The sequence below is a fragment of the Danio rerio genome, chromosome 8 (assembly GCF_049306965.1).
Source record: "Danio rerio strain Tuebingen ecotype United States chromosome 8, GRCz12tu, whole genome shotgun sequence".
In the NCBI taxonomy this organism is placed as follows: domain Eukaryota; kingdom Metazoa; phylum Chordata; class Actinopteri; order Cypriniformes; family Danionidae; genus Danio; species Danio rerio.
This window is the reverse complement of record NC_133183.1, coordinates 22,332,501-22,346,938: the sequence shown is the minus strand read 5'-3', so window position 1 is coordinate 22,346,938 and position 14,438 is coordinate 22,332,501. Positions and strand designations below refer to the sequence as shown.

At 37.1% G+C, this 14,438-nt stretch overlaps 1 protein-coding gene across 2 annotated transcripts in view; it reads right to left on the bottom strand.

The window, feature by feature from the left end:
- Window positions 1–5,030: 5,030 nt before the first annotated feature.
- The window catches only part of rexo1 (REX1, RNA exonuclease 1 homolog), a 16,487-nt gene continuing 7,079 nt past the window's right edge, over window positions 5,031–14,438 (bottom strand). Inside the window, exons 6-16 of one of the 2 annotated variants that reach the window (NM_001126416.1) lie at window positions 13,907–14,044; window positions 13,698–13,818; window positions 12,883–13,008; window positions 11,962–12,099; window positions 11,619–11,732; window positions 11,429–11,502; window positions 9,276–9,386; window positions 9,026–9,141; window positions 8,817–8,955; window positions 8,036–8,156; window positions 5,031–5,474 (exon numbers count right to left, since the gene is read on the bottom strand). In NM_001126416.1, the coding sequence (NP_001119888.1) occupies window positions 5,386–5,474; window positions 8,036–8,156; window positions 8,817–8,955; window positions 9,026–9,141; window positions 9,276–9,386; window positions 11,429–11,502; window positions 11,619–11,732; window positions 11,962–12,099; window positions 12,883–13,008; window positions 13,698–13,818; window positions 13,907–14,044 (1,287 nt within the window). In that variant the 3' untranslated portion in view covers window positions 5,031–5,385. Of the gene's footprint in view, window positions 5,475–5,642; window positions 5,835–8,035; window positions 8,157–8,816; window positions 8,956–9,025; window positions 9,142–9,275; window positions 9,387–11,428; window positions 11,503–11,618; window positions 11,733–11,961; window positions 12,100–12,882; window positions 13,009–13,697; window positions 13,819–13,906; window positions 14,045–14,438 lie in introns of those variants that run through there. The other variant, XM_005166869.6, reaches the window with a different exon arrangement.

Below are 14,438 nucleotides of genomic sequence, written 5' to 3'. Positions count from 1 at the left end.
GTCTTTTTTAAAAGATCCAATAAATACAGACAAATGAACTACCAGGATCTGGAGGAAAGTGAACAATTATTAAATCAATCAGTAACGGTTTATGATTGACATTAATATGCACTAACAAGACTCAAGATGATCTAAAATAGACCCTTTAGGGAACTCTTCTTTGAATCCCCATGGATTTAATCCTAAACAAAACCTCTTAAACCAGATCACAGCTCGAGTTTAGCTTTTCTTAAGCCTTGCCGATCAATATTGGAAATAACCAGAGGATCAATCGACTAATTAGGTGACAAGATGGGCTAATAACCCATGATACCAGATTAGCTTAAACCCTACTGACATATTTAATAAAAAAAATACTGAGTAATAAATTCTTTCGCAAAAAAAGGGAAAACTATTAGTCATCTTGTAAAAGATTAATGTTTTAAATATTTCACAATCGATGTTTAAATGAGCAGACATTTTCAGTATTTCCTATACATTGTTCTTTATTACAGAGAAAGTCTTATTTCTTTTAAATTGGCTTGAATATGAAAAACTTTTGATTTATTTTAAACCAATTTTAAGTCAATATAAGCCCCCTTAAGCAGCAGTCACACAGCACTGTTCGCCCCATAGACTTCCATTCAAACGGCAGACCAGAAATGCAAGCTCATGAAACAAGTTTCGCAGATCGCTGCGTTGGAAATTTCCTGCTTGGTGAACTCTGACCTGCGAAATCGAATCACTTGGCTGCATTTGACATTAGAAATTTAAAATATGTACCAATTGCTCATTTTTAAAAATGTCTAATCAACTTGTTTAATCAATTTTTGCAACGCCATACGACAGAATTTTGCATCCTCAAACTCCAGTGTGACCGCAGCAATAATATTTATTATCTTGATTGACTACAGATGCAGATCTTGACTTGCCTAATTAACCTAAATTGCCAAGTTAACCTAGTTAGTTAGATGCTTAAATGGCACTTTAAGTTGAATACTAGTATCTTTCAAAATAACTGTGAAGTAATATGCTCTGTCTGTCAAAAAAAAAAAAGTGTTGAAAAAAATATCTTCTCTACGTTTAAACTTTAAATTTCACAGAAAGGCTCATAATTTCAACTTTAACTGCACTAACTGTTCAAACTACATATTTAAAATAAGCTAAATCAACACAGTTCTTGAGTTTTTTTTTTATGTTAAACTTAAATTTGTAAAAACTATAGATTTGTCTTGGGACAACATGACAGAATTGTGTGGAACATTGTTTACAGTGTGTATCATATAAAATTGCTGTGGCATCAAGTGATAAAACATCCAACCATACGACCCAAACGCTAGCACTGACCCCCTCTTTGACCCCATCATTCAGAGGTGATCAGAAGAGCGACTGATCGAACTTGATAATGAAGAAGACCTTAAGCTGTCTCACTGCACATGCTCAAATCTTTAAATCACTCAATAAACAGTGAGAGTCGCCCCCCTTCCCGGTCGTCCGGACATTGTGCGAGGTATTGATCCTGCCGTAGTTTTTAATACCTGGGGTCCGGATCTGTGACATGAGATGGTTGGGGCCCAGGGTAAACACATGGGCCTGGGGTGAGCGCCATACAATAGACCTCCCTCTATGCCTCCACGGGCTCTTTGTGTGACTTTGTTGCGCGAGAAAAACAGCTGCTGGAGAAAGAGTTTGTGGTCAGGCACCTGCTGGAGAAGAAGGTCTCCATACATCAGTATTGACATGCTGGGTAACTGAGGAAGATATAGAGTAAAACTGACAGGTTACGATTAGACATCACAAAATACTCTATATTGTCACCTTCAATGATACACTTTAGGTATGGGACGATAACCGGTTTCATAGTTTACCGTGGTTTGGAAAAGTCACAGTTTTAAACTTTCCTGCTATGCTGTTCCTACAGTATATATATGCTTGTTTTTGTTATGTTTATGTGTTGTCAAAAACTATTTCAGTTATTTATTTAAGGCAACAGTAACCCCAGCAGGAAAGGACCATCCATATCTAAAGCTGGTCAGCTTACGATTCAGAAAACATTAGAAAAACAAATCACTTCTACATCCAAGCATGCTATGGGCCTGTACAGTGCAGTGACTTACTTTATATCCAACACAAAGTTGTTGATTCTTTAGCCTCACATTTTCATTCATTCATTTACCTTCAGCTTAGTCTATATTTCAGAGATCACCAACCATACTAGCGCATGTTTTACGTAGTGGATGCTCTTCCAGCCACAACCCAGTACTGGGAAACACCCATACACTCTCAAATATACCCACACTTATACACTAGAGCCAATTTAGTTTATTCGATTCACCTATAGAGCATGTGTTTGGACTGTGGAGAAACCAAAGCACCCAGAGGAAACCCACGCAAACATGGGGAGAACATGCAAACTCCACACAGAAATACCCAAGAAACTGACCCAGCCTGGACTCCAACCAGCAACCTTCTTGCTGTGAGGCGACAGTGCAAACCACTGAGCCACCCTACCCAGACATTTTAAAACAACTTATTTAATAACAATACTGTGATGCCATAATATTTGTAATCCAAGGTTATCATACCGTCAGAACCTTGTACCGGTGTTCTGTTGATTTTTCCTACCTTGTAAGATTGTCCCAACTCCCAATCACAAAGTAGGTAGCACATTTTTATGACGCAATATCCTACCCATCAGATTTTGCTACCAGTGTAAATTTTAATGTGGAGTTGTGTGATATGAAGCTATAATATCACCCTGACCTACCGAATCCATTCAATCACCATTCATCAACCATTCAATTACACCTACATTTTAAAATCTTACATTTTTGTATGACTGAACTTGTATGAATTGGTATGAATTAGCCACTAAACTGGTAAAATGTTAATTAGTTACATTTCCTCGTGAGATCAGGCTGTTATTTCTGATAATGTACATAGAAAGCTAATTAAATTTAGGCAAACAGTCTGTTTTAATGTTTCAAATATGCTTCTAGCATTTTAAAACAGGTGAAAACCTATTGCCTTCAGAACTGCCTTAATCCTTTGTGGCATAGATTCAACAAGGTGCTGTAAATATTCCTCAGAGACTGAACATTTTCATGTTTTATGACATGGTGCGTTATCCTGCTGGAAGTAGCCATGATACTAATGGGCCCAAAGTGTGCCAAGAAAATATCCCCCACACCCTTACACATCCACCACCAGCCTGAACCGTTGATACAAAGCAGGATGGATCCATGCTTTTATGTTGCTGATACCAAAATCTGACCCTAAAGTTCAAATGTCGCAGCAGAAATTGAGACTCATCAGACCAGGCAACGTTTTTCCAATCTTCTATTGTCCAATTTTGTTGAGCCTGCTTGAATTGTACCCTCAGTTTCCTGTTCATAGCATACAGGAGTGGCACCCGGTGTGGTCTTCTGCTGCTGTAGCTCATCCTCCTCAAGGTTGGTTCAGAGATGCTCTTCTGCATACCTCGGTTGTTGGAGTGGTTTTTGAGTTACTGTTGCCTTTCCATCAGCTGGAACCAGTCTGGCCATTCCCCTCTGACACCAACAAGACATTTGCGGCCATAGAACTGCCGCTCACTGGATATTTTCTCTTTTTTTGGACCATTCTCTGTAAACCCTAGAGATGGTTGTGTGTGAAAATCCCAGTAGATCAGCAGTCTCTGAAATACTCAGACCAGCCTGTCTGGCAGCAACACCCATGCCCCGTTTAAAGTCACCTAAATCCTCTTGCCCATTTTGATGCTCTGTTTGAACTGCATCAAATCATCTTGTACATGCCTAAATGCATTGAATTGCTGCCATAAGATCGGCTGATTTGACATTTGCATTAACAAGCATTTTGTGCACCTAATAAAGTGGCCGGTGAGTGTATTGGCAACATTCAATCATTCATTACATTTTTTTTTCGGCTTAGTCCCTTTATAAATCTAGGGTCGCCACAGCGGAATAAACCGCCAACCTATCCAGCACATGTTCCAAGCAGCAGATGCCCTTCCAGCTGCAACCCATCTCTGGGAAACATCCATACACACTCATTCACACACACACACACACACACACACACACTACGGATAATTAAGCCTACCCAATTCATCTATAGCACGTGTGTTTGGACTGTGGGGGAAACCAGTGCACCCGGAGGAAACCCACGCAAACGCAGGGAGAACATGCAAACTCCACACAGAAACGCCAACAGTCTTTTAGTGTATCATCAAATGGTTTTTGGTCAAAATATGTCTGATTAAATTACTTCCTGTTTAAAAGGCATTAAATAAGGACACATTGCTTCACATTACAGTTTTATTTTCACCTCTGATCCCTGTATAGTATTGTTAAGGTGCTATAAACAGTGTTATAAAATCTAAAAATGTACAGTTAAAAAAAAAATAAATAACTAAACCGCTACAAAAACTTTAATAACATTAAAAAACACTGTACAACCATACTGATCTTTATTTATGACAGGTTTCTGAAGTAATAATTTTTTTAAACTTATGCTTTCAAGGTGAAATGCCTGCATTTAGAGTGTTTCAGCTAAAAATACTGTTTTTTTTATACCTTAAATGACCTAAAATATATATATTTCAAAACTTCTTCCAAATGAAGCTCTGTGCAAATGAATTACAAACAAAACGCTAACCAATTTAAATGTGTAAACAAACTTTACTAATTTGCATACAAATCATAATACTGCGTCTGCTTTACAAGGCAATGAGTCATGAAAATGTCAGAACTAGTTTTACATATTCGCAACTAGACAGCTTTTTTGTCTTTGATGTGGATTGCTTTACATTATTATTAGAAGTGACATCACATCAGTGCTGAAAACACATGGTTTCAAGTATAATTGTGGATATCATGTACAACTATATCACAAACATCCTTATAGTGCAACACAGAGACCTTCACCGAAAGTGACAGATTAAAACACCATCAAAAAAGGATGATTATTAGGGCGCAGGGTCCTTGAAAACATAGGAAACAATAGAGAATACTTTTTAAACTCAACCAAAGTTATCCAGTTACCCCTGCGCCAATCTATGCCCACTTCTGCTGATGATAATGGTCATAACAAGGTCTGTTTTAGCATGGTGGGAATTAGGATTGCTTGTTAGCTCGGGGTTGCTAGGAGCCGTGATGATCTGGGCTCTGCAATCTCCTCTGCTTTGTGTCAGTCCTTCTACTTCTTTGCCCCTCATTTAGACTGCAGGATTTACTCAGATGCAGTTTATCCGACCCAAGTGACGCGCAGCCCATTATGAAGAGCTCCAGTGACTCTTCCTCTTTGACTCTCTGTTCATTGACAATCATTGCGAGTCGTAATATGGACAGAGAGAGAGAGAAAGAGAGAAAGAGACAGAGAGAGAGAAAAAAAAGTCAGGGTCAGAGGTCATCTCTTCACCTTGGCATCCTCTTTGATTTTCCAGATCATGAGCTCCATGCAGGCCCTGGCATCCTCGCTGGAGTCATGCCCTCCCACTGAAAACACACAGATAGGCATGTTATTTAGTTGCATGTTATGAACTAACTAGTCTCAGCCTCAGATTTCAGCTGCTGTCTGGGCCTTCACTACCTTTCTTCACCTCACTTTCTTCATGTGTTCAATACTTTTTTCCCTGCATCAATTCATTTTTTTAAGCAAAACTTAATTTGTCAACTATTTAGATTTGTTTTTTTTTGTATATATGGATTATTTAGTTGTTACCAACGTCTGGTGAAAATGTTCAATCCAATGGCACCTTTATAAATATGTTTTCTAAGAAAAATGGTTGTGTTCAATACTTATTTCCCCACTGTAATATAAGGTATGTTTATCCTCGCTGGAGTCATGCCCTCCCACTGAAATCACAGACAGGCATGTTATTTAGGTGCATGTTATGAACTAAATACTCTCAACCTCAGACATCACGCCAAACACCACCTTAAGACCTTTAGCTAAACATCTGATGCATATGGCACACTTTTCTGGAAAACACTTTAGCAGATCCTCAGTCATCCTCTGATTGGTGTAAATATACAAGATTTCCAGGAGTCGATCTTTTAACCAGCCTGCATGGAAACAAGCTTGAGCGGATAAAAAAAAGCTACCATGTTTATATTGACGACAGTGCTGCTTATTAAACATATAACTTTCGGAGACTATAACGCATCAGTGATTTACTGCCGGTACACCCGTGTCTTTGTACCATTTTTTTATTAAAAACCCAAACAATACAAACATAAAAGGGCAGAGGGTTGCACGATAACTACTGAGAGATTTCAGTTGCTGTCTGGGCTTTTACTGCCTTTCTACACCTTCGTTTCTTTGTGCATTTAATACTTTTTCCCTACATCATTTAATTTATTTTACGCAGAACTTAATTAGATTTGTTTTCTTTGCATATATGGATTTCTTTGGTTGTTACCAACATCCGAGGAAAATTTCAAGTCAACGTCACCTTGATAAATATGCTTTCTGAGAAAAATAACACCATCATTTTTCTCAGTAAGCATATTTCTTAAGGTGATGATGACTTGAAATTTCCCTCAGATGTTGGTAACAACCGAAGAATGGTTTAATACTTGTTTTCTCCACTGTAACGTTCTCTTTTTTTTTAATGTCAGTGAAAACCTGTAAATATTCTGTCATTTTGGTTATAAATTTAAGAAAAAGACATTGTTCAAAACAGTAACTGTTTTGATTTGTGGATACTCACAAATACAACAAAACCTTTCTTTTATAGAACAAAGTCTTTTACACTCATCTCAGTCTGCATGACCTTTATGTAGAAATGTATCACCAAAATAACGAATGAATCTCAGAGCAAAGTCTACATACATGTCCTGCTGATTTCCTATATGTTTAGCTGACAGATAATCGAAAATATTGATGCGTCGATGTTGTAAACTTTAAAAGACTTTCCTGATTGAATGATGCAAAGTTGCGTCTCAGACTGTTATTCTGAGGACATTACAGTCCCAAAAACATGGTGTGGTACAAAACAATACGTGATTGATTGGTTAACCTGTCAGTCATTTATATAGTGGGCAGTCTGCAAAGGACATAGTGGGCAGTCCTTGACCATTCAAAGCAGTCAAAGCTCCCAAGCCTTCAGAAGTCAGTCTGACTATGCAAGACTAGAAACAAACTAAAACAGTTTTGGATAAAACCAAGAGAAGACTCTCAGATCATTTAAGACACAGGTGTCAAAGCCAGTTCCTGAAGGGCCGCAGCTCTGCACAGATTAGTTTCAACTCTAATTAAACCCACCTGATTAAACTAATTGAGTCCTTTTGAGGTTTGTTTGAAACCTACAGGTAAGTGTGCTGAAGCAGGGTTTGAACTAAACTGTGCAGAGCTGTGGCTCTCCAGGACAGGCTTTGACACCTGTGATTTAAGATGTACAAGTGAACCTAATACCACACTCCTAATAATTCAGCTTTGACAAGTACAGTAAACCAGATAAAAAAAAAAAATACACAAAATAATATGCAAATAGCAAAAACGGTATATTGCTAAATGTTATAAATTGTAGTGGCAAAGTTGAAGTACACTTTATGTTAAGGTATCTTTGTTACAGTCCAACTACACATGTAAGAACAGTAATATAAATAAACTTCTAGTATTTACTGAATGGTTAGGGTTAAATGAAGACGGTTATGGTTTGATGCATGTAATTATGCATAACTTATCGTTATAACTAGTAAGAAGAGGGAATTTGAGTGGAAAGGAGACGCTCAAATTAAATGTTACTCACTGAAGTATTTGAAGTATTGAATTGATTTTATTCTCATTTTTAAAATAAATTAAAATTAAATAAATAAATAAATAGAATGTTGGGATTAACATTTATAAAGGTAAATATATGCTGTAGGAGTGCTGTTAAATGTTAGTGAATGTGAACAAATGTTAACAAATAATGACAAAGTGTTTCTAAAATCTTAGACCTTTAGAAATAAGTAAATGCAATTAGCATTTTTTCTTTAGGGTGAAGTATATCCTGTACACTACTTTTTGGTGAACTTCACCTAAATCTAGTCATAATAATGCAGATCAGTACCGTTGTCCTGGATGATGCGTTTGAGGTAGTCGGCCATAAGGTTACGCAGAGCACGTTTGTAGGGCAAGCCCAGACGATGAGGAAACACAATAGCGGTGTCTACAACCATGCTGTGAATGAGCTAGAAAACAGAGAACAGACAGCAGCATTATTCATTCATTCATTTTCTCTTCGGCTTAGTCCCTTTATTAATCAGGGGTCTCAAAAGCGGAATGGTCTTATCCAGCAAATGTTTTACACAGCGGATGCCCTTACAGCTGCAACCCAACACTGGAAAACACCCACACACTCTTGCACACACTCACATACACTAGGGCCAATTTAGCTTATTCAATTCACCTATACAGCATGTCTTTGGACTGTGGGGGAAACCGAAGCACCTGGGGGAAACCCATGTGAACATGGAGAGAACATGCAAACGCCATACAGAAATGCCAACTAATCCAGCCAGGGCTCGAACCAGCAACCTTCTTGCTGTAAGGCAATTGTTTATTGCAAAATTAAGGCAAAATGTTTAGAGCATTTTAAAGGCATATAGTAACTGAATAAAGTAGTACATAATACTTAAACGGTTCATTAACAAAGGTCTCTGGGATCTGGAACGTCATGAGCGTGAGTAAAAAAAAAAAGATGAATTATTCATTTTGTGTGAACTAACCCTTTAAGATAAATAGATATCTCAACGCTGCAATTTCTTGCAATAATACTCCTGTTTTGCAAAGATTATGTATGACAAGAGCACAATTAAAATTCCAAAAAATGCTATGTTAAAATTGCTAACCTTGAGCGCAAACAGGTCGCTCTCTAGACTGTGTCCGATGAGGATGGAGTCTGCACTGAACATGCTGAGCAGCACCGCCTGGACATCCCGCAGGCTGATGGTGGTGTTTTCCAGATCATCCGCAGTCACACCTGAAAACCTGGACACAGCTGTCATGTTAACAAGAAAACTGAAGGTAAATGTGAGTTCTATCTTAACACAAGTCCTACCGTGTGTTGTAATCCACCACTCTGCTCCCTGGTTTGACAAAAGTGTCATAGACCACCTTGAGTTCAGAGTTAATGACGGTCACTCTGGTCAGCTCCAGACCTTGCTTTGTGTAGCACTACAAAACAAGTAATGTAAAAGCTTTAAATCATCTTCATAAAGAGCCTACAGAGTTTCATCCTGTTTCTTTTATTAGGCATTTATCCACTTCTAAACTGAGTGTGGGTGTTTTTAAAGAACTGTTATTCTCACCATTTCACAGTCCAAGGCGTAGACGCCGGCATTACCATCTACTGGCAAGGGCTTGCTAAAAGTCTTTACAAAACCATCCAAAGATTCCTTTCGGCCATCTTGTACATGTTGCTGAAGAAAAAGGAAACAGAAAAACAGTTATTCGTATTCCTCACAGAATGCACACAAGCCTTAATGAACTCTATTCAGTATAAAGCTCCCTCTAAACACCTTATTGAAAGCTTTGTCTGATAGATTCAACTAACGAAAGACTTCATTGTCCTGTTTAGGCAAACAAAAGACTTCTGAACACACTAAAAAAACATCTTGTGTACTTTAACATTATATGTTTGTCATTAGTATATGGTATAATTGCCTATGTATGCTTAAGCTATTTTTGGAAATTTCAATATTTGGTTATTACACCACAGTCCTTATGGAAACATACAATGAATACATTAGGGCTGCACAATGTTAAAAAAAATAAGTCATTGCAATATTTAATTTTTCTGTAAAATATATTGCGATATGAATATCATTTCACCAGAGAGCTGGAATAGCTCCATTTGGGAAGAATTCAATAATTTAGACTGATTTGGAATTATTCTGGGTGTGAATCATGATTAAAATTCATTCATTCATTTTCTTTTTGGCTTAGTCCCTTTATTTATCAGGGGTCACCACAGTGGAATGAACCGCCAACTTATCCATCATATGTTACGCAGTGGATGCCCTTCCAACCGCAACCAAACACTGGGAAACACCCATACACTCTTGCCTTTACACCCATACACTCTTGCCTTTACACACATACACTACGGCTAATTTAGCTTATTCAATTCACCTGTGCAGCATTTCTTTGGACTGTGGGAGAAACCAGAGCTCCAGGAGGAAACCCACATGAACATGGGGAGAACATGCAAACTCCACACAGAAATGCCAACTGACCCAGGGTTTGAACCAGTGACCTTCTTGTTGTAAGGCGACAGTGCCACCCACTAAGCCACCGTGTCGCCCCATGATTAAAATATAATAACAATTTAAAAGCATAAACAAATACAATAGAGCAAATATAAAAGTAAAATAAAGATTAGAAACTGAATAGTCATATGTAAAAACAGCACAGTATAGTCTTTATTGTAAAAATAATCTAATAAAATGAATATTTAATAACTAATTAATTACAAATTTATTACAAATGGTACAATTTCTTGTGCCTTAATACAGTAACAGGCCTTACAACACATGACATTTGTAGAGTTTTAAATAAGGAGTAAATGTTAATCATCAGCATGTTTTTCGAAATAATGGCTCGTGTCTACTTATAATCTCAACATTGCATACCCTGCAATGTGACTATTGCAGACGCGCACATTGTGATATCGATGCTAAAGCCATATATTGTTCAGCCCTTGAAAATACTTTAAAAGGGCTGTACCCTGGCCCGTGCAGAGACCGTCCAAAGGGCATGTGGAGGATACATTTTTTGAAGAGCGGGGGTGGGGGCTGTTGTTTTTGTCGTGCGCGTTCTGATCAGCTGTGTTGTCGTACGCGTACTGTAAAGCGGGGGGAGGGGGTGGGTTGAGCGCGCGTACTCAAGAGCGGTGTTGTCGCGCGCCTACAGAAGGGCGGGACGGAGGGTGTGTCGCGTCGCGAGGGCACTTTTGATCATTTTGGAAGGGCACTTTATATCCAAGACTAAAAAGGGCATGTGCATTGCACAGGTTGAACCCTATGTGTGCACGTGCCTGTTTGTACCAATATGTTTTATGTTACTCAGAGACCTGTTATTAGAACAGATAGAGAAGAAGGATGCCTCAGTTATTTCAAAGAAATAGGATCTTCCCCTTTTAAATGCATGTATGTGTGTGTGTAATTGTTGACAAGCATTATAAATAGATTTATTTTACTTCCCATGTGCCAAAAAAGAAATCATTTAAATGTAAATATGCACATGTATATATAAACATTATGTAAATAATAGAAAAATGGTAAAACTTGGTTTTAAAAAATCATTTGCGGAATGATAGTTAAAATAATTATAGTTTTGCAGATTTTAATTAAAACTAAGCTTGTTCAAATTTACAAGTCACACAAAGCACATTTTAAATCTCATTTAATGGATACAGAAAATATTTGTTGTCTTGAGAAAAATAATGATAGAGGAGACTTACTTTACACACTTCACATCCAGGAGAGCCGACCGCACCTGAACAGCAGTTGTAAAGTGTCTCCCAACCTCCTGGAACTATATAAAACAAATAAACAGATCACTGTTTCCATTGACAGAGAGATAACACACACAATAAACACTGAAACCACATGAAACAGATCCAGAATCTCCTCTCGCATCCACACACTGACCTCTGTTTCTGCGTAACCTGCCCCAGTGATGACTGCACTCCTCTTTACGCACACAGCTGCCGTTAGAGTTCACCTTATACTCAGCTCCACATCGACAGCAAATTTTGGAAAAAGCTGAGGAACACATTTAGGACAAGTTATGAAAGAGGAAGATTTTTCCAAACATAATAAACAGCATGTCTTGTCATAAATCCGTGAACTTGTATTTTTACTGGAAATAAAAACATTGGGCATATGGTGTGATGTAGGTTTGAGTGTAGCACCATCTAGTGGCTTGACTCTGTTATCGAATGTAATGTGAACAATTAGCATAAAGAAACAAGATTATTAAAAAGAAGCCTACGGTCATTGTTTTTCTTCTCTGGTAGGTTATGGACGACAGCGTGTCCTGATATCTCTGGATGAGGCAGAGGGTAGCCGTGCTCCTGCAGCTGCTCTTCTGTCATGGCATATTTTCTTAGTTTCTTGTAGAGAATGGCACCTGAAAAACAACATGCATAACATAAAAAAGCATAAATACCTGGCCCCTATTCTTATCATACGAGAAGTTTAATTGCTAAAACAGATCACTTTTTGGTCAATTTCAGATATCATGCTTTTAAATGTTGTGTATAGAAGAGTGCTATAACTAAAAAATTACTAAATTACTGAAACTAAAGTACTAAAGATTACAACTTCAAAAAACACACATTTAAAATTTAAAATGCAATTTAAAAATACAAAAAGCAGAGTTTTTGCTTTTGCACAAAATAAAATAAAATAATATAATAAAAATATATTAAATAAAATGAAGCAAACCAAATAATAAAATTTAAAAATGAAACAAATTATAAAGGATGGCACATAACAAAGAAAAAAAAACACACAATCAAAACAAAAAAACACAAAATAAAACACAAAACATGAAAGAAACAAAAACACACAAAAAAACAGAAAAACGAAACGAAACACAAAACAAAAAAACTAAACAAAAAAAACACAACACAACAAAACAAAAAGACACAAAATAAAACAAAAAACTAACACAACACAAAAAAAACTAAACAAAAAACACACAAAACAAAGAACACAACAAAAAACTAAAATGACAAAGCAAAACACAGAACAAAGCAAAAAACACAAAACTAAATGTATCAAAACAAAAAAAAACACAAAAAACGAAACAAAACACACAAAACAAAAAATAACACAAAACACACAAAAAAACTAAACAAAACACTAAAAACTAAATACTAAAAATTAAGCAAAAAACAGAAAAAAGTACCTTTAGGGTTGACATCATGCTGTTTGCCGGAGCGGTTAATAGTGAAGCTGGTTGTGGCAGCGAGCCGTCCGCCAAGAACTTCTTCATGAGACTGAGCTTTTTTGTTCACAGATACAGCCGGGCTCTCTGAGGAACAAACAGCACAAAAATCACCAGTTTATGATTAAAACAAGAACAAACATATACTAACTGTCCAAAAAAAGTTGAAACAGTTAAAAGTTAACCTATGGAGCTGACATCTGACAAACTTAATCTGTTCTATTTCTCAAGAAACAAGACTTGCCTTTATAGGAGATGCAGAATCAAGAAATGACCATGATTTAAGGATGTTTCTATATTTCTAATAGAAAGCAACAGTATAATTTTACATATTTATTTTAGTGTGGCATGCAACATTCAATTTTATACGTTATGAATTTTTTGAATTCCTGCTATTTTAAGATCCGTTAAAAGCCCTAAATTGTGTCGGCGCAATAGCCTAGTGGTTAGTGCGTCGACATATGGTGCAGTAGCACGTCAGGGCGTCCCGAGATCGAATCCCGGCTCGAGAACATTTCCCTACCCTACTGCCTCTCTCTCTTCAACTTCGCTTCCTGTCTAAATACTGTCCCATCTAATAAAGGCAAAAAGGCCAAAAATAAATCTTAAAACAAAAAAAAGCCCTATATTGTGAAAAGGTAAATCAATTACATCTTAAGAGTGTGATTGATAGTAAGAATTAAGAATGTAACCGTAGTTTAGAGTACGCTCAGTCACATTAAATTAATGTAGTGAACTGAGAAGTGTATTGATCTGAATGTGTGTTTCAGACTGACTGGTGACAGGAGACGCAGGCGTGCTTCTGCTGCGGAGCTTCTTCACCGTGTTCACAGCCACATTCAGGTAGATGTTTTTACTGCTGCTTCTGTCATAAACCACCTTCTCTTCCTCAAGAGCCTGACAGGAGAGAAAACACCCACAATCATATGTGAGGGGCCCGACACTACATTAAACGAAATGAAATTGTGAAAGCTGTATGGCTCACTAATTGGAAAGCGTCCTGTTCAGAGGAGCAGAACTTCAGGCACTCATCGATGAAGATGTTAAGGTAACGCTGGCGGACAATGGTGGGCACCTTGGCCCCGAATTCAGTAGGAATGACAGGTCTCTTCATGGTAGAGCTCTGTGGTGGGCAGAAAAAGGTTAATCAAATAATGTGATCAATACATCTAGAAATTACAGCAAAAATGTCATGTTTTTATGGTTCGATCTGATTTAATAAATATGTAAATAGCTTGTTTTTAATTGAAGGAATGAATGAAAAAGATTATTGCAACTAATAAACAGATTTTTTGTGTACCAAAGTACCTATTATAAAATGTTTAATTATGCAAGAGTCAGGACTTATAATTAAATTTTTTTTTAATTATATTTCATATAAACAAGTCTTATTAATAGCTGAAATTATAGCCAAACTTAATACCACTTAAAATAATCATTAAAAAGTGTACTACATCACAAATGTTTATTACCTTCATTTTGTTAATTATTTGTTTTTCGTGGAGTAAAATGCAAAT